Here is a 23,407-nt window from a genome sequence, read left to right as displayed (position 1 = left end):
TGTTATGGGAGCTGCAGTGTTGCCAACCTCACCAATGAAAAATCATGACTCAAACCCCCAAAAATCATGAGGTTAAAAAAAAATCTATGATTTTTAAGCCAATGAAATGTGGGCCTATATCCCTTCCGGTTTCTGATCCTTTAAGATGCTCTCAGGTCACACATGTGGCTGACAGTGGGAGCCCCAGCCTCCTAGTGTCCCCTTAAGGAGGGCCTCTTGCTGTCAGCCCTGTCAGCTCGAGGGCTGCCTGATAGCAGGAGCCCCAGCCACTGGGGCTCGCAGCGATTTCTCAGTAGAATTGTTAAGTGTGACTCATGATCTCAGGATAGAACTCTCAAATGTCAGGATTTTTTTTTCAGAGTGGCTGGGGTAAAAATCCTGACATTTCAGAGTTCTATCGCAAGATCATGACTCAGGCTTAATTTTACTTCGAAATCACAAGAGTTGGTATGTCTGCTATAATTCCATTTGCCATACACTCTCCTCCAGGAGACATAACTGAGAGAAATGCATATGCAGGCAAAATAGGAGTTATAAGTTGCAAACACTTCTTTATGCAGAAACCAGAATGTTAAATAATTCCTCTGTGGTATGAAGTATGTAGAAATGGCACAATCCTAAAGTATAATATCTGATTAATTTTGCCCTGAATTAAGAATTGTATTTAGATGAGCAACTGTAGCTTTTATTCTCTTGCTCTAGGATTGAAAAATCCCATTGCTGTTTAAGTGTCAGCATCATGATGCAAAACACAATGGAAGTTGCTTCATGTATCAGCATGATAATGCAGAAAGCAGACTTGTCTGGGAGAATGCAGACATGTCTGGCAGAAAAGTCATTTCAGCTGTCAATACGTTAAACTCTGTTGGGAGGATAGGCTGAAATGAGATGGAGTGTTGTCATGCTGGAAGATGTTGACGTGTGAAGATGGAAGGTGCTAATTGGTGCTATTAAACTTGTTGCTTGATCTATAAATAATTGCAGAGGTGCTTGAAGTGGTGGCTGTACTACTCAGATGGCAGAGGCTCCGTGTGTCCACCCTTTTGGTTTTCTGATTTTCCCCAAAAATCAATCGGGTTCTGGCATTAGTACCTAGAACATTGCCTGAACTGTTGGAATTGAGTGGATGTGGCATTCAAAAGATATTGGGTCACAGACAGACAAACAGTGAAGTGTAGTTGAGTAGACTGTAAGTCCACCACGAGCTCGGCCAAGTGTATATTTACACCCTGAGTCATTGCTGCAATACTTTATAGTTTTATTCCAGTGATTTTAGTGCCAATCCATCAGCATAAAACTGGAGTGACACTGTGGTCACTCAAGCTCTGCCTACTGCATGCACTGCTCAGGAACAGAAGCTTTTGGGGCTGAAATAGATATTCTTTCTAGGCACACGTAAAACATCATCATCTCTAATGAATTCTAACATTTTTTTTTCACCAATTTTCTTTATAAATAAAGACACATTACACTTGTAACATAGATATCTAATTCAGAAAGATACTACAGTGATGAGCACTAATAAAAACTGTAAGATATACCAAAGCTGTGTACTGATGAATGTACATTGGCAAATCTTTTTACGCATTCCTTTCCCATGGTTCAAGGTAATCCAAGCCAAGATGTGCAAAAATTTCTTCCTCGCTTTTGGCTTTGAGAAATATCCTCTGTAAAGGGAGGGAGGGGGGAAAAGGTTAATATGGTCATTTTTGATTATTTAAATTAATGCGCTTGCTTTTTGAAACTTAGGCTAGTCATTTTTTGCCTTCTCCATGCTCGCTCCCACCCATAAGCAACTCTTTTTTCCATTACCACATCAATCTGCACAGTGATGACTTCAGAACATGGGAGATGGTAAGCAGAATGAATCCTTATCCTGCAGAAGTGGAGCCAAACTGCTTGTTGCTTTCAAACCCAGTGACTAGTTTACATCTTTTTGTACTGATTTACATTTCAAAGCTAACTGCATAAGGATTAGGACTTCATTTTTTAAATGAAAGTTAAGGTTTTCCTCCAGGGTTGACTTTCCTAACAAGCTCATCAGTGTCATATACATGAAAATAGCACTATTCTCAAAAGATGTGTTCAAGCCAATTCCACACAGTTATACTAACTATAGGCAAAACTCAGCATGTCAGAGCTTTCCTAATTCCCATTACTTCTACAGAGAAATGCTATGTGCCTGGGAAACTGGGCTGGAAATTTTGTGGGATTAGGCAGCTCCAGTTAGAATTTTTCCCCAATAAACTTGTTATAGTAACGTTCACATTTGCTTTCACATATGGGTATTTCATACTGTATGGTAACATGCTGGCACAGAAACCAGGAGCAAGCATTTACTCTTTAAAGACACAAAACCAGAAAATCTGATGGCTACGTGGTATGGAAAATATTCCCTTTAGTAGTTGTGTGCTGTTTTCATAACTGTGGTGCAATATCAGTTAAAGATACAACGCTTGCAGTGCAGATGAGCATTAAAATATGTGGACCCCATCATTTGGAGGAGTTTGGAAGTATGACAGGTGTTCAGAGGGTAACCACTATCACCTGGGAGTGCTGTACAGTTCAGATGTGCTTCAACCAGAATCCCTGAACAACCTCAAACTTTGGGTCCATTAAGAATCCAGGACCAGAGTCTCTGGTCCACTAAGTTCACTTTGCAGGGCAAAATGAACTTAAACTGGATGGAGAAAACTGCAGGAGAATTTCCCCATGTGGGATATCTCTTGTCAATGGAAAGCTAGGGGCAGCAGCTATGTCAGCACCTGCACCAGCTCCTCCACCACCATTGCCTCCTCCACTGCAGCTGTGCTGCCCAACATAATGGGAGGAAGGGGAACACAGGTGGGTAGGGAGGGAAGATTAGGACCAGATCTGGGGAAGAGAGGGAAGGGTAGGGAGTGTGGAAGAGCAAGGTTTCTCCACACCTGGATTCTTTGTTCATAAAAAGTTTACCACCAGCAGCACAATTTAAAGCTAGGCCCATGCAGCTTTCAGTCATGCCAAGGCCAGGTAAAACAGAATCAGGGAGTTACAATACGGTCCCTCTCAGCCCTATCCTTTCTGGTGCCCAAGCTTTGCTCAGGCACAGTGGAGAATTGAGCACCCAAACTTGAATGTGTTCCATATTTCAGTTGGGTCCTACCTTCACTATGGAGCCAACTGAATCAAAATCTAAGTGCAACACTTTCATTGTTGGGGTGTTTGAAATTAAGATCTGGATCCAATTCTTGCAGCTTGGGCCCATATTTCATTGACACTGATCAGCTTCAACAGCCAGGTCAGTCTTTCTTAAAAGCTATTTTGCAGGACTACAGAACAGAATGAAAGCCAGTTCAGTGGTTCTAGAAAGGTTATTAGGGCTAAATCAAATGGCAGACGTTAGACACTTCAGAATGAATCTATAATTCTTTAAAGTTCCAGTGAACTCAACAGGGGAAAAAATATGTGGTTCCTATTTCACTGTTTCAAAATTATCAACCTACTAATTTGATCAACCTACAGGTATTTATGTAAAGTTCCCCCAATATGCAGTTGAACCCAGTCAAGGAACCTAAGTCATTTCTCTCTCAGCAAATTACTGCCATGTTGTGTAATAGTGTATAGCATAAAGAAAAGGAGGACTTGTGGCACCTTAGAGACTAACATTTATTTAAGCATAAGCTTTCGTGAGCTACAGCTCACTTTTAGCATGTGTTTAACATTTTTCTGAACTGGAAGCATAAACTCATCTTAATGTGCAAGTATATAGACATTTTAATTAACATTAATTAGCATTTATTCTCCATTAAATAAATAGCAAGTATTTATTCTGTATTAACTATATATAATTTTGAATATAAAGATATTTTTAGAAACTGTGCAGAAAATTTGATAGCCAGATATCTTTAAACACACAAACCCTTTGTCTGTCTTTACTTCCCTGGTGCAGCCTGCCTACACTGGTTCCTACTAGGCATGGGAGCTACTTGGTTAAGTCGTGCAATCCAGTTATTTGGGATTCATATTCCACCGTTTTGTTGCTGGGAATGTTTGTGTACCAATTGCACTACACTATGGGCCTGATCCAAAGCCCATTGAAGACAGTGGCAGTCTTTCCACCGGCTTTACATCTGCCCCTGGTGTAAACAGGCGTAGATCCATTGATTTCAGTAATACTTCTCCCAGTTTAGATCTGGTATTATGTATATTGATGATTCATCATTTGTACATAATGGTAACAAAACTTCACAAGGTATATAGAATTGTTTCCTCCTTAACATAACTATGTCTGTATGTCTAAGGAGATTTCCATTGCAAGCAAGTCATGTTAAAACTCAAGGAAAGGATTTGGCCCACTGGTTCAGAGATTTCTTTTGCTCCTAATGGAATAAGCTTGACACTCATTTTTGTTTTAATAATAATAATAAGCACAGAGTCCTGATTTTTAATGGGGGGTTTATCCAACCTTCAATTTTTGCATGTGAAGTTTAAGCATATAAAACATCCAAACACTGGCAAGGTGCCCACAGGTCACAGAGTTGGAAATCTATTTTCTACAATATAAATGAGCTGCAATTATCATGCATCAACTTTTAATTGTAAGTTAAAAATTGTATCTGCCATAACAGAGGCTACTTTTCAAATGCAAGCCCATTATGTTCCATTAAGATTTAAACTAAATTTAAAAAGTATGTTCTGAAATAAGCGAGAGATATACAAAAAAAGCCTCATTAGAAAAAGATATTCTTTCCCATATAGGGGGAAATGTAGAAATGCCAGAAAAGACAAAATCTAAGACGACAGCAAAATGAGAGCACCCATGAGTGTCCCTTAAATCTCTGCCCAATACTATAATGGCATCCCAGATATTTCTTCTCCAGAAAATGATATATTACAATGGAGTTACAAATCATCAGGTGTGCAGCCTTCCAAAACTGCAACACATTTCCGGGCGGCAGCACTACTTTCCAGGCTGCTGCAGTACTTCTGGGAATAACATCAAAAACCTAGTGGCACCTAACCTCCCAATGTGGGAGGGTAACCAACTAGGTATTCTGCTCATCATGGTAATTGGAGGGACCCACGTTTTCCTAAGCCTACTTGTCTCCTCTCACCCTCTTTATTGAGTTATTTCTAAAAGGCAGGATTTTGTCACTCGTGGATAATGGAAGAGAGGAAAACATGAATGGATCATGGCATCTCTGCAGCACTGTCTCACAGTAGATTAAGATGATAAAATATTCATTTTTACGTAAATGCTGAGTGCGCTGTGTTTTGATTGTATAATAAAGATTTTTCACAGTTTAACAAACTGCTAAAATCATCCAATTTTTTTTTAAACATCCATGAATCATTGCAGAAACCTGAGATGTGTTCTTAAATGTGTGGCCATCTGTTATGGATGCTCTTTAATGGAAGCACTTCATGTCTTCTGGACCTCAAACTACTTGCCATTTCTGTTGCACAATAGAATCTCACTTTTAATTTTCTTCTCTCACCCTACTTATAAACATGCTATTTCTGTGAGTACTACTCATCTCATTTGCTTGACAGGAATTTTTTAATACAAGGAATTAATGCTGACAACTGTTCTTAGTAGCTACAACCCATGTCTCTAAATGAATCTCTAGTTGGTATCTGCCAACTACTTTAGCTCTATGAGTGGTATTAATGTAAATCATAACCTATTATGCTGCCTCTTTGTGAATCTGTACTGAACTAATACAATGATGCATATTTGATTATTACAATCAGCAATGAACCCTGTTCTTTTCCGTTTTGTTTCTTCCCGACACCGGGGTCTTTTTTTTTTTTCACTCCTTTTTGCTCAAAAGAAGTAAATAATGAACTGCCTGTCTTCTTGTGACTTTTTTGCAGCTTCTTACCAATGTTCAACAGAACCAAGCTGCATTCCCAATCATCACCATCAATTAAACTTTCAAAAAACAATAAGATATAGCAGCTGGTATCTCTTGCCTCTTATCCTATCTGATCAATTCTGTTATTCCAATGGATAGAAATATTAAAATTGTGATTGCAAACATGACCATTAACTACACTTAATGCAGATCATCTGCCTTCCAAATCTTTTCTTGTGTGAATTGCTACTTCTTACTTTTCATTTTGACATTAATGATCAATAAGATCTTTAAGAAATTGTGAAGCACTATTTGATGATTTCCTAATTCCTGATTCTCAAAGTTCAATCAGATGTCATGCTATTTTTATCATTACTTTGTTTAAACTCATTTAATTCTATGAAGCCAGCTAGACAAAAACATCAATATCTAAATAAGAATTATAGGATTAGTTAAATAAATCATAGTGCGCATGCTGCTTTTGGAAGTGAGAGGCAATTTTTGCAGAGGGTTATGTGTGTCATTTTTAAACAACATGAAGAGTTATAAAGCATTCTGGTTCTTTCCAGGTCTGTGGCTCAGACTTTCTTCTCCCATTTTACAGAGCACTTTTGTGTGTAACATTAACCATTTTTTGTCCAGTCTCTTGACTAGACCAACAAATATACAGACCTACTAGTTCCTCAGCATGTAAGGGGCAATTCATCCAATACATGTAGAAGGGTAAGATGGTCCAAAGAAAGCAGAGTTTGGTGAAAATCACCACGTGGAAAATATTTTTTTACACAAATAAAAAAAGACTTTCTAAAATATACAAATTAGAACCAGCCTGTAGATACTGTCCAATAGGTCTAGTTTATAAGAATCCCCACAATTTCAGTTATGCTAACCTAGTTAAACCCTTTTACAAAACTTGCACTCTTAAAAAGTAACTTATGCAAGTGTCTAAGGCACAAACATATAGCATTGTCCTTGAATATCTGGCATGAGGTGATTCTTTACCTGGCCTTCTATTTCTAATAGGTTGTAGTCATTGCAAAGACACCCTCACCTATCACCTGTGTTCACTCAGGGTATGTCTACACTATGAAATTAGGTCAAATTTATAGAAGTCGATTTTTTAGAAAGCCATTTTATACAGTCAATTGTGTTTGTCCCCACACTAATGCACTAAGCGTATTACGTAGGTGGAATGCATCCACAGTACCGAGGCTAGCATAGACTTTTGGAGCGTTGCACTGTGGGTAGCTATCACACAGTTCCCGCAGAGTCCACCACTCATTGGAATTCTGGGTTAAGCTCCCAATGCCTGATGGGGCAAAAACATTGTCGTGGGTGATTTTCGGTACATGTTGTCAGTCGCCCTTCCCTCCGTAAAAGCAACAGCAGACAATCGTTTCGCGCCTTTTTTCCATGTGGGCGCCATACTGCTTTCAGCAGACAGTGCAGTAGGACTGCTAACTGTCGTCACCATCCACCGCTTCCGCTGGCACTCTGCTCTCCTGGTGGTCTCGCAGGGTGGCTTCCGCTGCAACTCTGCTCGGCTGCTCTTGTCTAGCCATACCACAGCAAGTGTGCAGCCTGCTTAGCTGTTGTGTCCTGGCAGCAGACGGTGCAGTAGGTCTGCAAAACTGGTCATCCAACCACCTCTTCCCTTGCAACTTTGCTCTCCTGCAGATGCCATACCACAGCAAGTAAGGAGCCCACTCAGATCACCGCGGAAGTTATGAGCATTATAAACACCTCACGCATTATCATGCAGTATATGCAGAACCAGAACCTGCAAAAGCAGGCGAGGAAACAATGGCAGTGCTGTGGTGAGGACATGGACACAGACTTCTCTTAAAGCACAGGCCCCAGCAATTTGGCCATCCTGGTGGCAATGGGACAGGCTCATGCCGTGGAATGCCAATTCTGGGCCCATGAAACAAGCACAGACTGGTGGGACTGCATAGTGTTGCAGGTCTGGGATGATTCCCAGTGGCTGCGAAACTTTTGCATGGATAAGGGCACTTCCATGGAACTTTGTGACTTGCTTTCCCCTGCCCTGAAGTGCAAGAATACTAAGATGAGAGCAGCCCGCACAGTTCACAAGCGAGTGGCGATAGCCCTCTAGAAGTTTGCAATGCCAGACAGCTACCAGTCAGTCAAGAATCAATTTGGAGTGGTGGCTGCTGTGATCCAAGTAGCCAGCGCAATCACTGAGCTGCTGCTATCAAGGGTAGTGACTGTGGGAATTGTGCAGGTCATAATGGATGTCTTTGCTGCAATGGGATTCCCAAACTGTGGTGGGGCGATAGACGGAACACATATCCCTATCTTGGGACCAGACCACCAAGGCAGCCAGTAGATAAATCGCAAGTGGTACTTTTCAATGGTGCTGCAAGCACTGGTGGATCACAAGGGACGTTTCACCAACATCAACGTAGGATGGCCGGGAAAGATACATGACGCTTGCACCTTCAGGAACTCTGGTCTGTATGAACAGTTGCAGCAAGGAACTTACTTTCCAGACCAGAAAATAACCGTTGGGGATGTTGAAATGCCTATAGGTATCCTTGGGGACCCAGCCTCCCCCTTAATGCCATGGCTCATGAAGCCATACACAGGCACCCTGGACAGTAGTCAGGAGCTGTTCAACTATAGGCTGAGCAAGTGCAGAATAGTGGTAGACTGTGCATTTGGACATTTAAAAGCGCGCTGGCGCAGTTTACTAACTGACAGTTTAGACCGCAGCGAAACCAATATTCCCACTGTTATTGCTGCTTGCTGTGTACTCCACAATATCTGTGAGAGCAAGGGGGAAGATGTTTATGGCAGGGTGGGAAGTTGAGGCAAATCGCCTGGCTGCTGATTACATGCAGCCAGACACCAGGGCGGTTAGAAGAGCATAGCAGGGCGCGCTGTGCATCAGAGAAGTTTTGAAAACCAGTTCCATGGCTGACCAGGCTATGGTGTGACAGTCCGTGATGAAAACCAGCCCCCTTGGTTCACTCTACTTCCCTGTAAGCCAACTGCCCTCACCTCCCCCCTTCGATCACCACTTGCAGAGGCAGTAAAGTAATTGTTGTTTCAAATTCATGCATTCTTTATTAATTCATCACACAAATAGGGGGATAACTGCCAAGGTAGCCTGGGAGGGGTGGGGGACAAGGGAAGCACCGGGTGGGGTGGTGGATGAGGGGAGGAGGGAAGGACAAGGCACACTGCACTTCAAAACTTATTGAATGCCAGCTTTCTGTTGCTTGGGCAGTCCTCTGGGGTGGAGTGGTTGGGTGCCCGTAGCGCCCCTCCCCCCCGCATTCTTGGGCATCTGGGTGAGGAGGCTATGTAACTTGGGGAGGAGGGCGGTTGGTTACAAAGGGTCTGCAGTGGTGGTCTGTGTCTTTCCTGCACCTCAACCATATGCCGAAGCATAGCAGTTTGATCCTCCAGTAGCCTCAGCATTGCATCCTGCCTCCTTTCATCATGCTGCCGCCACGTTTCCTCTTGATCCCACCACCTTTCCTGTTGCTCCAGCCTCCTGTCCTCATTCATTTTGTGCTTTCATGGACTCTGCCATTGGCTGCCTCCACGCATTCTGCTGGGCTCTTTCAGTTTGGGTGGACTGCATGAGCTCAGAGAACATTTCATCGCGAGTGCAGTTTTTTCACCTTCTTATCTGTGCTAGCCTCTGGGACGGAGATGATAGTCACAGCATTGAAACATTTGCAGCTGCAGGAGGGAAAAAAGGGAGATTAAAATTGAAAAAGACACATTGGCCATTTAAAAGGAGGGGCTGATGTTTTCGGGTTAACGTGCAAGCACAAACCCAACTAACCCCCCCTACACCCAATTCTCTGGGATGATCACTTCACCCCTCCCCCCACCACGTGGCTAACAGTGGGGATGATTTCTTTTCAGCCACAGGCAAATAGCCCAGCAGGAACTGCCACTTCTAATGTCCCCTTAATAAAATTCCCCTATTTCAACCAGGTGACCATGAATGATATCACTCTCCTGAGGATAACACAGAGAGATGAAGAATGGATGCTGCTTGAATGCCAACAAACACCGGGACCACACGCTGCCATGCTTTCTTATGCAATGATTCCAGACTACGTGCTACTGGCCTGCCATGGTAAAGTGTCCTACCATGGAGAACGCAATAAGGCTGCCCTCCCCAGAAACCTTTTGAAAAGGCTTTGGGAGTACCTCCAAGATAGCTTCATTGAGATGTTCCTGGAGGATTTCCACCCCATCCCCAGACACATTAACAGACTTTTCCAGTAGCTGTACTGGCCGCAAATGCATCCCAAGTCTTCAGGGCAAATTAATCTTAAACACGCTTTCTTTTAAACCATGTATTATATTTCCAAAGGTACACTCACCAGAGGTGCCTTCTCTGCCTTCAAGGTCCGGAAGCCCGGGTTGGGAGGCTATTGGCTCCACAGTGATAAACAGTTCCTGGCTGTCAGGGAGAATGGTTTCTCCACTTGCCTGGTGTGCGCTATCATCTTCCTCGTCCTCAAAATCCTCATCCCTGTTCTGTGAGGCTCCCTTGCAGGAGTCTACGTACAGGTGTGGGGTAGTTGTTGGGGCATGCCCTAGAATTGCATGCAGCTCATCATAGAAGCAGCATGTCTGGGGCTCTGACCCCAAGCGGGCATTTGCCTCTTGGGTTTTTTGTTAGGCTTGCCTGAGCTCCTTACGTTTCATGCAGCACTGCTGCAGGTCCCTGTGATAGCCTCTGTCCTTCATGCCCTTGGAGATTTTGTCAAATATTTTGGCATTTTGTATTTTGAAACGGAGTTCTGATAGCACAGATTCGTCTCCCCATACAGCGATCAGATCCAATACCTCCTGTTCGGTCCATGCTGGAGCTCTTTTGCGATTCCGGGACTCCATGGTTATCTCTGCTGCTGAGCTCTGCGTTGTCACGCCATGGTGGCCAAACACAAAATGAAATTCAAAAGTTTGTGGGGCTTTTCCTGTGTACCTGGCCAGTGCATCCGAGTTGAGAGTGCTGTCCAGAGTGGTCACAATGGAGCACTGTGGAATTGCTCCCGGAGGCCAATACCGTTGAATTGCATCCACACTAACCCAAATTCAACCTGGTGATGTCGATTTCAGCGCTAATCCCCTCTCTGGGGAGGAGTACAGAAATCAATTTTAAGAGCCCATTAAGTCAACAAAAATGGCTTCGTTGTGTGGATGGGTGCAGGGTTAAATCGATCTAACACTGCTAAATGTGACCTAAACTCATAGTGTAGACCAGGGCTCAGTTAGCATTCAAAATAGACACAAATTCACATATGTTCCATGCAAACCTACCAGTACATCTCACTATTATTATAAATAACTTAGAGTAAATACTGAATTGAGTAACTTAGAGTAATACTGAATTGAGCAAATGAGGTAATAGAAAAGGTTACATAAGATAAACATCCCTCACTATAGGACTTTACGTCAGACTGTTTCCCACCTCAGCAGTTCAGAGGTGAGCTTGTATGCCACGACTTAACTCATAAAATACCCATCTAGCACTTACAATTTCATAGCACCCTCAGATATCTAATTAATAAAAGTGGATTTAGTGCTTGCAAAAGATGTCAAACTAACAGCACTGGAAAGTGAGGTCCTCAGAGTAAGCTCTCACACATTCCTCACTTACGTTCCTTAATCCTGAACAGGAATCATCTGATGGAAGGATCAGCTGTTCATTTTTTCTGTACCCATTATTTAAATAATTGGTTTATCATGGGATACTGCTAATGAAGATGATAATGCCATCCGTGATGTGGATTAGACCCTAGTTCCTTAGGAAATAGTAGACTAAGACCATCAGCTTGGTTCACATAGGCCACCAAGAAGCCATCAGCTCTCATTTTAAACTACACATACTGCCCCTCACCACTACCCTTCAATATTATTTGCGAGTCTCATACTTGATTTTGGCTGTATAAGCCAGAGCAAGATCTTTCTCAGAGTGAAGCATCTGGTCCCATAACTCATTTTCCTACCATTAAGGTAGCATTGGCTGTTTAGCTGCTGCAACTATTAGTCCTGGAAAAATGCAATGGGCACACTATTGGGTTACATTATCCCATGGAACCTACAAAATATGGAGAAGGTGGAGGTAGAATGCCAACTGGGATACAAGACCCCTTGAGGCCCTAGGCTTTGAGGTCTATAAAGATCTGGTTCTCACATACTTTTTTTTACTGAGCAGATTGTGGAGGAAAAACAGAAAACAAAATATTTTTGAGAATAGTGTAACATAAATTGCAAGAAAATATGCAGTGCTTGGCCTAGCTTTGACTTTTAGGTGTGCATCAGAGAATGCCATGCATGTACTCATTCCAGTCTTCCCTTTGTATCCCCAAATGCTTGTATATTCTGAAATGAGAAACTCTTGTGTATAGCATTCTTAGTGATTTTCTCATTTAAACCTGATTTACATTCAGTAATTTTCATGTATAGTGTGGTATGTGACATCCACCTAAATTAAATTAGTACATAATTTTCCATTCATTTTAAAATTATTAAAAAGTTAAATTTAATTGGCAGTATAATTATTACTATTTTTACAATATTTTCAATATATTGGATGATAAATACCAGGCTGACAACATACCCATACAGCACCAGCACTACTTGAGTCGTCACAGTGGGAGTAAGCAAGACTGTAACAAATAAATATATAGAAAAAAGTAGATGGACCGTCATTTACAAACCTTGGAGTCTACTGCTCAGTGTGCCTGGAAATGAGCTATTTTCAAACCAGGTGAATTTGCGCTTATGAAAGTGAGGTGACAACAGCACTAGCAAAACCATACGGCCCGTTTTGGCCGGGACAGTCCCTTTTTTAGGCCCTGTCCTGGCCATCCTGACTTTTTTGGCAAAACTAGCAAAACTTTGTCCCATTTGCTCTTGCAAACTGATCATCGGTTGGCAAGAGCAAACTGGACAAATGCACAGTTTTGCCGAAAAAGTGGAGTGGGACTGGGACCCCTAGTGGTGGGGGGGGGGCCTCTGGGCTGGCCCATGGGGTGTCCCATTTTCCCTTTGGGAAAACATGGTCACCTTAGGATACTATAATGAAGCTCAAATGTATCTTGCACAGCAATTTGCACACCCTCTGTCACTTTACTATGGATATATCTTCCAAGGTACTATGTCAGTTTTGTCCCTTTACAATATCTATTCAGAAAGAAACAAAGACCTTGCAGTCTTTGAGATTTGAAACTACTTATCCAGACGTGAAAGGCCAGCGCATTAAATGGTAAGTTACAGGAGTAACACACTGACATCTTCAAAGATCTACAATTTAAATATTAGACCACGATTGATTGGTTAGAGCAAAAGTGCAAGGCTGTTCGGTTATTTGTTCTCTCTCTGTCCTCCCTTGTCCAAATAGCATCCTCACCACTGACAGAAATATAAATATCTAGAAATTATCTATTCACTCACTGCAATTCTCATTTAAAAGTAGTAGGGCTACATGAACCAAAGCACAGTCATCCAGTGGAATCAATCAAGATGTCCTAATAAAAACTGAAGTCTGGGAATTGGAGTAATTGTAGATTGTTATCTGAAAACATCAGCTCAGTGTGAAGCGGCAGTCGAAAAAGCTAACAGAATGTTAGGAACCATTAGGAAAGATATAGATAAGACAGAAAATATCAGAAAGCCACTGTATAAAGTCCATGGTATGCCCACACCTTGAATACTGCATGCAGTTCTGGTCACCTCAGCTCAAAAAAAGATATATTAGAAATGGAAAAAGTACAGAGAAGGGCAACAAAAATGATTAGGGAGTACGGAACTGCTTCCATATGAAGAAAGACTAAAAAGATTAGTTTTATTGCAGGAAAAATATTTGGAAAAAAGTTTGTCTTCAAAAAAAAGCATTGGAGTCTTTATGTTCTGTTATAGCTTTTCTAGTATTTTTAAAAATTTGCTGCAGCTCTCTTCGGTGTATCCAGTAATTACATTTTACCAAGCTCAGAGTAGGGTTATGGCAACAACAAAGTGGCTGCCTCAGACCACTTAACATCTGTAAAAATCTTAGATATATCAATAAAGGACATAAGAAAGTAAGCTTGAACAGGTGCAAGAGTCACTATTATCAGTGTACTTATCTGAAAGAACAAAGAAGACAGCCACTGTCAACGTTTTTCTAAAAGGTAACTGCTGTTCATAGATTTTTTGCTTGATGTATTGTTATTAAATGTAATATGTGACATTAGCCTAAAGCAATTTCTTCTAACCCACAAAAGATTGAGAAAGAAAGAAATAAACAGTCTCTCAAAAGCCTGAACGTAGTCCCTTTTTCATTTATCAGACTTTCAAGGAAGAGAGTGTATTGGGCTTATATATTAAATTCTGCAAAAACACAGATAAGATTTGCTGGAGGGTAAAAGTTAAAAACAGACCAAGAAACAGACACTTTTCGATTATCTTAGCAGCTAATAAAATTGGGTGAAAAGTTTCACATATAAAATTAAAACCAGCATCCTTTTGGCCCCCTTTGTGGGGGAAAAAAAAAATCATTTGAGGGTTCCATTTTGCTGGGAGGATTTTTGCCTACCAGAAATTAGAAACAGTTCTTGGATACAAACCTAATATGTGTGTGTGTGTGCGCACACGCATGCCAGTTATCCTAATGCAATTCCAGTTATTTCATATTTTGAGAGCCAAATGAATGTTCCCATGATTGACAATATACAAATCCACGAGGCAGAGAGAAATAGAGTACGGTAAAAACAATATGCCACAGAGCAGTGAAAAATGCTCTCTCATGTAGAAGTTATGTTTTGGGAGCTGGAAGGCAAAAGATCTTGATTTCTGTGTCTTTCTTTTTGGAGAAAGAATCACAAATGGAGCACGATGAAGGATGGCTTCAAGAACAACAGTGAGAATGGAACTGTTATAATAATTTAGTTGCCTATCATGGACAAGACTGTAGCAAGGGGTATATAAGGGAGGGTCGCAAAAGAAAATGAGAAAAAGTTTGTACATGCATTTGGCTTTATAAAACTGTAGATCAGGGGCAGTCAATTATTTTTTTGCCAAGGTCCAAATTTCTTGGTCAAGGTATTGTCAAGGTCCAGACTCCAGGGAAGAAAATAAAAAACAAAACAAAACAACAAGAAGTAGTAAATAAAAAGATTTTGTGGTCCATTCCAAAACATCTGGTGGGCGGATTTGGCCCACAGTCTGCCTGTTGACTACCCCTGCTGTAGACCCTCACTTGGAACAACCGAATAAAAAAAAATATGGACATTTTCAACATTCCTTGCTTTAAACTATATGTGAATATTTTTAAATTCCTATTCCAATTTTTTAAAGAAAATACAATCAGGCTGCTTTTCTAGTCATAGAAACTTGGTCAGCCTAAAAAATTACAGCAAATAAATAAATAAATAAATGACCCACGAGATAAGGTACCAATACTTGCCATTGTGTCCAGTGGTGAAAAAATTCCCAGAAGAGATGAGATAACACCAAACTGTTAAAAATACATGACATGATTGAGCTGTAGCTCACGAAAGCTTATGCTCAAATAAATTGGTTAGTCTCTAAGGTGCCACAAGTACTCCTTTTCTTTTTGACATGATGTGATCACAGATTGCTGTGCTCCTTGTAAACACTTGTCAAAGGGAAGCCAAAAATTACACTGCCACCCATGTTTTGTCAATGCAAAATAATTAAAAGCCAATTAACTGGGAAAAATGTGAAAGCCTTTTTCTTTAGACTGCAGTGAACTGCATCGCCTTTTCGTGAACCCTAGCAAATGAGCCTCCTGAAAGCCTGCAAGCAGACTTCTGCTGTTCACCTCAGAGGCCTGTTCTGCATCACAAGCCCCCATTAGGCTCACAACCAAGCACAAGCATGAAAACCATTAAACACTGAGGTGACAGAAAAGTCAACCTCTGGCAAGAACGGCGTTCCTTCAAAAAAAAAGGTAATGTTCCAAGCCAGACCAATGCATAGAGCTGACTAGAAGGTTTTAGAGATAAGGAGGCAAGCACTACTGTCAAACAGATTGACTCTGAAGGAGTACCTGAGAGAGAAAAGGAAGGACGGAGAGAACATATGTTCAATATCAGCTGCACACACTTCCCCTTCCCAAGAAGGGTCACTTGGAACAGAGGCAATCAGGCTATATGGACTGAGTGATAAAACGTTAACCAAAGTCCACGGCAAAAATAATTGGACATTCCATTTATTAACATTCAAGTTATATGAGTTTCAAAATAGCACTTTGAAATGATTATTTTCTTGTTCACTATTGATTTCAATTAAATTTATCCTAGATTCAGGAGCCTGGGGAACTTGGTTTCCCCACTCCCCTCAAAAAGCACTTAACAACACTAATGAAAAGTTCAAAAAGCAAGAACATTAGTAAGAGAACACAATAGGAAAAAATTTGAACTGAGGAGGGCAATACTGGGGAACAGATTAGATATAAACTCATAGTACCCAGCCGTGGCAAAAAAAGTAAACTATATGTAACTGCCCCATAGTCATAGCCCAGTAAAGCAAGCATAAAGAGGTACTAATTTTTCTATATACAACGGATTTTACTGTACTGGGAACGATTATTGTCCTCTAGTGTGTTGCTATGTCATTTCACAAGCAAGTGAAACACAGATAATGAGCTGGGAAGATAAGACTAAAGAAAATAGAGAAGATAGACTAACTTCAAAAGGTTTAGAGGTTCAGTTAGATGCTTCCCCAGCTCCTTGGCTCAGCTATCTATAAGATCAGGCTAGAATCTCATGAGACTGGACATTCACAGCATTTCAGCATGTCTACCTCTGCTTTCAGCTGCAATCAAGAAATGAAGGGGTGCACACAATAAATGATGGGGAGGGAAGTAGAGGAAGGATAGCCAAACTTCTTCACATCTCAGGAAGGGTTCTGTTACAGATTGGACAGAAGATGCGCATTTATCCGATTGTCAAGTATCAGAGGGGTAGCTGTGTTATCCACAAAAACAATAAGGAGTCCGGTCTTTAAGGTGCCACCGGACTCCTCGTTGATTCTATCTGATTGGGTTCATTAGTCCTAGAAGAAAGGGTTACATGCATGGTTCAACTCTGCAAGGTGACTCTGTGAAAATAGCATTGTGGGATTGTAAGCTTATTGTGTCTCAATCTCTTCCAGCTCCAATATGCTCACTCCACAAGACGTTTTTTCTCTTACTTCCCAGACTGAAGAAGAGCTCTGTGTAAGCCCCAACACTAGTCTATCTCCAACAGAAGTTGGTCCAATAAAAGACATTACCTCACCTTGTCTCTCTATTATCCTGGGACAAACACAATTACAGCAACACTGCATACATCCCTAAAAAGTCATTCTGGGATCCAAAAATCAAGCTGAGTTTTGCATCTTGCATGTCATCACCAATATTCTGCAGACCAAACAGTGCCCTTGCTGACACCTGTGAATTGTTAACTAAGCCATGAGCTGCACCTGTGCAACTGCTCTGAAAGTTCTAACATACATAGCTTAAAGAAACCACATGAGAGCAATGTATGAAAACTGTAAAATACTAGAAAGTAAATGATATAAAGAAGGGGAAGACTGTGTTGATCAAACATGTATCTCAGTAAGTTTACATTTTCCTAACCCAAAGGGCAGTACATTTGGATAAGAATAAGGATACATTTCCTGATGGTATTATTATGAACATTTGTTTATGGCTCCCTCATGTGTAACTGGAGAGCTTAGAGAGGAACTGACCCTCTCTGGAGCACATTCTTTTCACTGATTCCCTGGATATGCAGCTCCATGTTGCCTTCTACTTAAACCAGAGCCTATCAGGCATACTTTGAATGCTAGACTATAATGCTCCTTGAGGCAGAGACTTGGATTTAATTCTATGTTAAGGTGCTAGGCACCTGTACAAACCTTAAATAATAACATACTGAAGAGGGGCCTAATCCTACCATCCATAATCAGATAACATTCCCACTGACTTCTATGGCAGGTTTTGGTCATAGAAACATATGGTTGGTCATGATGACCTACAAAGTCCCTTCATGTCTATGACTATTTTCTTCCAGAAGATGGATGTGCGATCTCCTCTAGCTCTATTGTTCAGATATTCTTAGAGTTGAAGGTTGAACTTTGGAAACACTACTCATGTAACCAGCTACCATCTCTCCTTTTGTCTTTAAGATATTGTAGTTTTGTGATGGAAAACAAAGTTAAGCTTGACACAGTTTTACTCTCGTTGCAAATGACAAAGTTATGTAAAGCAATTATAGAAAAGTGCCTCCCAACTTTCCATGAAGTGCAAATTTTAACAGCACTTTCTGCAAGTCATTATTGTTATAAAATGGTGGTTAAAACTTTGTAACAATTGGCTAAATCCTTCTCTTCAGGTGTGTCTGTAACAAATATCTTCAAAATCAGAACCTTCTTCAGTGAAGTAAATGACTCATTCCTTTATCAAACCATAGATATGTTGGCAATAACAGAAAAAAACCCTGAATTAAAAATAAAGCTCAGTAAAATGATCATCAATGAAAACTAGACAATGCTGTCATTCATAGTAAATATCAGTTAATCTTATTCAGCAATTACCTCCCATGGTAGAAAAACTGGAATTAATAAAATGGAAAGCAGAGCTCTAAGAAATAGAGTTGGTTGGGAACTTTTCAAATAATTTTTTTTAAATCAAAAATGTTGATTTGTCTGACCCAAATCTTTCCACAGAAACACAGAGTTTTCAGAAAAACTTTAGTCAGGAAGGTTTTTCAGATCCAGGATGGACGATTTGGTCAAAACCAGAGACCCACCCCAGAATAGCCAATAGCCCAGTGGCTAGGGCACTCACCCAGGTTCTGGGAAACACAGCTTTCATTCCTTGGTTTGTATTAGGCAGAAAGGGTTTCCCACATCTCAAGTGAGTGCTCTAATCACTGGACTATTAACTGTTCTGAAATATTTATCCTGCCCTCTCATTTTTTCATGAAAAGTTTCAAAAGGTGTCAGTTTTGTTCTGCCCTGGAAGGAAAACAAATATCGAAAGCTCAGAATGTTTTATGAAACACTATTTCTGGTTTTCTGGCCAGCCCTACTAAGGACCAGAGTTTGCCATCCTTACTCACCCTGAGTAGTACAATACCATACTCCACTAATAGTTAGTGAGACTACCTTCACAGTAAGATATTACTTAGTGAGAAAAATGTGCCAAGATCGGGCCCTAAACGATTATTAAATGTGAGTTTCCATTAACAAACATCTTTCATTCTGAAGCTTACATAACTTTATGAATAATGAGGCCATCATGAGTACACACAATTCCATGATAATTATAGACTATAACTATCACAGTACTAATTGTGTTATGTGAAGTATTTCATTAAGTGCAATAGTAATATCCCACAGCACTGTGCATGTGCTCTGCATTCTCTCTTTGATAATATAACAACTTTCATTGGCAAATCACCAGAAGTGCCTTTGACATTACGTTATGCTAGGAATGTAAATTTCATGTTTAACTAATATTTTTGTAGTAATATTCACATCACTGTGCCTGTTTAAATAAGAACTAATCTATTTCTTATCTAGCTACAAATAAGATGACAAATAAGTCAGAGGGGAAAAATGACTCTTTGAAATGACATTATAACAAACCATGATTGAAAAAGCAGTATTGCAAGCATTATCCATTGACTCAATGCCCACAGGCAAAATCATGCGTAATGGTATTGATGCAAAATTCTGCAGTGGAAGTTATTCTCATAATTCTAGGCATGAATAAATTTTGAAAGTCAGAGAAACCAGTATGATAAATTCTCATTTCATTTTTACCATTAGACATGTCCTCTACTCTTAATCAGAAATTAAACTAAAGCTGAAAGTTTTTGTCCAGGGCTATAGTAACAGATTTGTTACTATTAAATCTCTGAATAATCACAGGAAGTAGTTTCACTGTGTAAAATAGATTAATCATGCTAATATTGGAACGTACCAGGTACTTGTCCTGTTACTGTATCTTAAAACCCAGATTAACAAAACATCTGCAGGCCTCAGGTGTCAGCTCTCCTCCCCTTCAATATGTGCGCACACAGTACATATTATTTGTGCCTACATATAATATTATGTACTTGTAGTGAAAGAGAAATAAAGACTGAATACCAGTTTAAAAGACTGTTGAACACTCTTGGCATTTAACATTTGAAAAATAATATACCAAGAGTAAATTACTACTATTCATGGAATTTGCATGAAATTTTGTTTGAAAACAATCAAGTGTTATGTATTGAATAAAAAAATCCTGCATAAAATCAAAATATTGATGCCATATATAAAGCTAGTTTTAACATAAGGAACAAAAATTAATGTTCACCTCTTCGTGCTTTTACAATTAAAAACGCTATATGACAAATGCAGAAAGCCAATTATGAATTAGCACCTGGAGGAGGAGGAGAACTTTTTAAAGTTTTATTTGTGGGCATACAAAGAGGAAGGGGAACTGTAAATTCCCAGCAGACACTCATGGGTAAGTTTTAGCTTGTTGAATAAGGAACCGTTATACAGGAGGAATACAATTTCCATTAAAAATATCAGGACTTGTGCACTTACATCCCCATATAGTTCTCTGACAATCTATTCTTTGTCACAAAAGCATTGAAATTTATATTAAGGATTAGTTGGTCTTTCAATTTTGTTTTATTTTTGTTTTGCTTGAAGAACATAATATTTACAGTAGCCCCACTTTGTCAAATACTGTTAGGCTGACCTGTTTGTTTTAATAAAGTCTCCTCTGAATGACTAACAAGAGAAAGCTATGTGGATGTCTGGATTTTATGCAGTATAGCTCTGCAGTATAGCTCAGTTTATATTATTATACATTTAAGTAAGCATACAAATTATCAAATAATAATTGAAGTGGGGAACCACAAAATTAGCACTAGAAGTTAGCATTAGTAATGAAAAATAGTCAAAATGTTTGGGATGAGCAGATATTTACACAACTTGAAAGCTATTTCCTTTCAGTATTAACCCAGGATTCATTGTGCTATTCAGAAAATACACCAAGCAAAGGAGACCAGGGTTAGGTTTCACATTTGTATTTTGTGTTGGACATGCAGTCAGTTGTTTGTTATAAAGGGATAAATGCCTAAATGTTTACACAATAACTTGATTAGTTTTGTATGCAAGTGGATTTACAAATTGGCTTTATAAATGTGACTCATCACATGTGATCTACTAGACATTTAAACTAACAAGAGAACATTGTTTAAATGGCACTTATATGGTAGAAAATGCATGATCTTTTTCTATCTACCAGTAAGAAAAAAATCAGATTTTAGTTCTTAATTTCTAAAACATACCAGATGCAAAGAAAAACTAATCCCCAGAGTCACATGTGTAATTGCTATTTTGCCAAAAGAAATAAAAGAATTGGAAGCATTTAGTAAATGAAAGTATGTGCATTTCTTTACAATGATTCAGTGTTCAGTTGTAGCAATGACTATGTGAACAACACTGATCACATTGGAGATCAATATAAACTCTGGATCTTTATGTTTACTTTATCTTTAATCCAGTCATTATTGCAAACATCTAAAGCAAATTTTGCAGCTGTAGCATGTTTAATTCATCAGGATGTTCTCCAGGCTGACTGTCTCACTGTTATATCCTCATAATTTTAACATAGCATCTGCCAACATAAGACTAACATCCAGTTTTTAAAGAATCTGTTTAACTCTGCAAGTAAACTACTGCAGACATTCCCTATAATAAAAGATGGCATGAAACAAACATTCTCAGATGCTGCACCAAGAAAACAGACTTTAAAATATAGCTGTTTAACATTATAGCTACACACACATATATGAATGCTGTATATATTTATGTAATAAAATGAATATAGAGTAGCATAATCATCTTCTGAGCTCTTTCCAATGATACATGTGATTAAGGTTACTTGGCATCTTGCCAGAGAACAAATATAGCTAATGTATCCTGCGTTTTCCGGAAATACAGGGATACTATGGCATCAATTTACGCATTTAAGAAAAAAAAAAAAACACTATACAACCTGCTCAATATTCCCAAATCATTCAGACTGGCGTTTCTTTTCCTATCACTGAGCAAAACTTTCCTCTCAGTTACACACTGCATCTTCCTTGGAAGTTTCCAAAAGGTCTCCTTAATTTTCCCTAAATGTAGTGATAGGCAGATATATTGAAAAAGGAAAGAAGAGATTTGGGATGAAATCCTGGCCCCAGTTGAAATCAATGACAAAACTCCCATTGACTTCAAATGGGACAATATTTTACCCTACTAAATATAAACCCAGAGGGAAAAATATATCTTCTCACCCACTTTGTCTCAAGTAATCATGACATCCAAAGAAACAAATACAGGAGGAGAAAAGCAGAAAAGGGGAAATATTTGCACTGGGAATTTGGCTTCAGAAAGTAGAAAGAAAGTAACTAGAAATGCTCCTGACAGCCTTCTGTCATGTTCACCAGCTGCAAAAAGTTGAGGTTCATCAGATATCATGCCAGGAACATACTATTACTTTCTACTATGCTGCGTTTTTCATTCTTGCCTTTCACATAAATCTTTTCTAACAAGCAGACTGAAAAGCATGAAGATTTAATACTAAGATATATTTTAAAAATTCAGTTGGACAAAGTTCTGTAGTCAACAATATTGCCCTCCACACTACAGCAGGCACACAACGGTATCCAGACCTCCATTCCTTAACCATAATTATGGACAGTTTGGGAATCAGCAACAATGTGAGATGAAATGTTACAGCTTTCCATCGGCAAACTTTTAGCATGCACGGCTATTACAAGGCTATTATTTCTCTCCTAAGTTTTATTCTTAAAGGGGAAATAATTTTAATAGCTTTTCCACAAATTCCAAGGCTGATTAAAGTCACCCTCAAAAGTTAAGAAGAGCTCACTTGCAGGATTAGGCCATCAGTCACTACTATCGGACAATGCAGTGGTCACATATGGTGCTCATGTTTTTAAAATTTTTACTGCTGGAGGAACATTACTTTCTATCTTATACTACATCCATTTTATTTAGATGGATTATACCAACCACATAACCGTTTGCGGTTTCTATAAATTCTTAGGGAGAGGACTAAAATGAAGAGAGATTGTCTAAGCCTTATTCAAGAAAGCAATTAAGCACTTTCCTGAATAGGGATACATTCTGAAATTGGGGTTTTCATGAATAAAGATACGTGCAACATTCATAGCAGTTACTGCATGTACTATCTTGGCAATTTGGAAGAAAAGAGCCCACATTCCCCTCTTTCATATTTATATTAGTTTGCCCCTTAGCTACAAATCATTCCTACTGCGGATAGTTCTCACTGAGGATGCTTAGCATTCAGCATCTCATTGGATTGGGCCCCATGAAAGAGTTCTCAGGACATCTTATGAATTTGCTATTCATGGTAGTTATGTACACCTCCTCCTAGTTATTCAGAAACTAATAACATTTTATGTAATTCAGAATCACACAATAGTTTTTAAATACAAAAAACTGTCATCAATTGTACCTAGTACTCTGCGTAGAATGTCATTTCCCCC

General features: G+C 39.6%; 1 protein-coding gene across 1 annotated transcript in view; it reads right to left on the bottom strand.

The window, feature by feature from the left end:
* Positions 1-1,580: 1,580 nt before the first annotated feature.
* The window catches only part of DNTT (DNA nucleotidylexotransferase), a 212,136-nt gene continuing 190,309 nt past the window's right edge, over positions 1,581-23,407 (bottom strand). The window contains exon 13 of the mRNA XM_074959644.1: positions 1,581-1,667. Within this exon, the coding sequence (XP_074815745.1) occupies positions 1,581-1,667 (87 nt within the window). The remainder of the gene's footprint in view (positions 1,668-23,407) is intronic.

The sequence above is a fragment of the Natator depressus genome, chromosome 7 (assembly GCF_965152275.1).
Source record: "Natator depressus isolate rNatDep1 chromosome 7, rNatDep2.hap1, whole genome shotgun sequence".
In the NCBI taxonomy this organism is placed as follows: domain Eukaryota; kingdom Metazoa; phylum Chordata; order Testudines; family Cheloniidae; genus Natator; species Natator depressus.
Note: the sequence above shows the minus strand (reverse complement) of the source record. Positions and strands in the feature narration are given on the sequence as shown.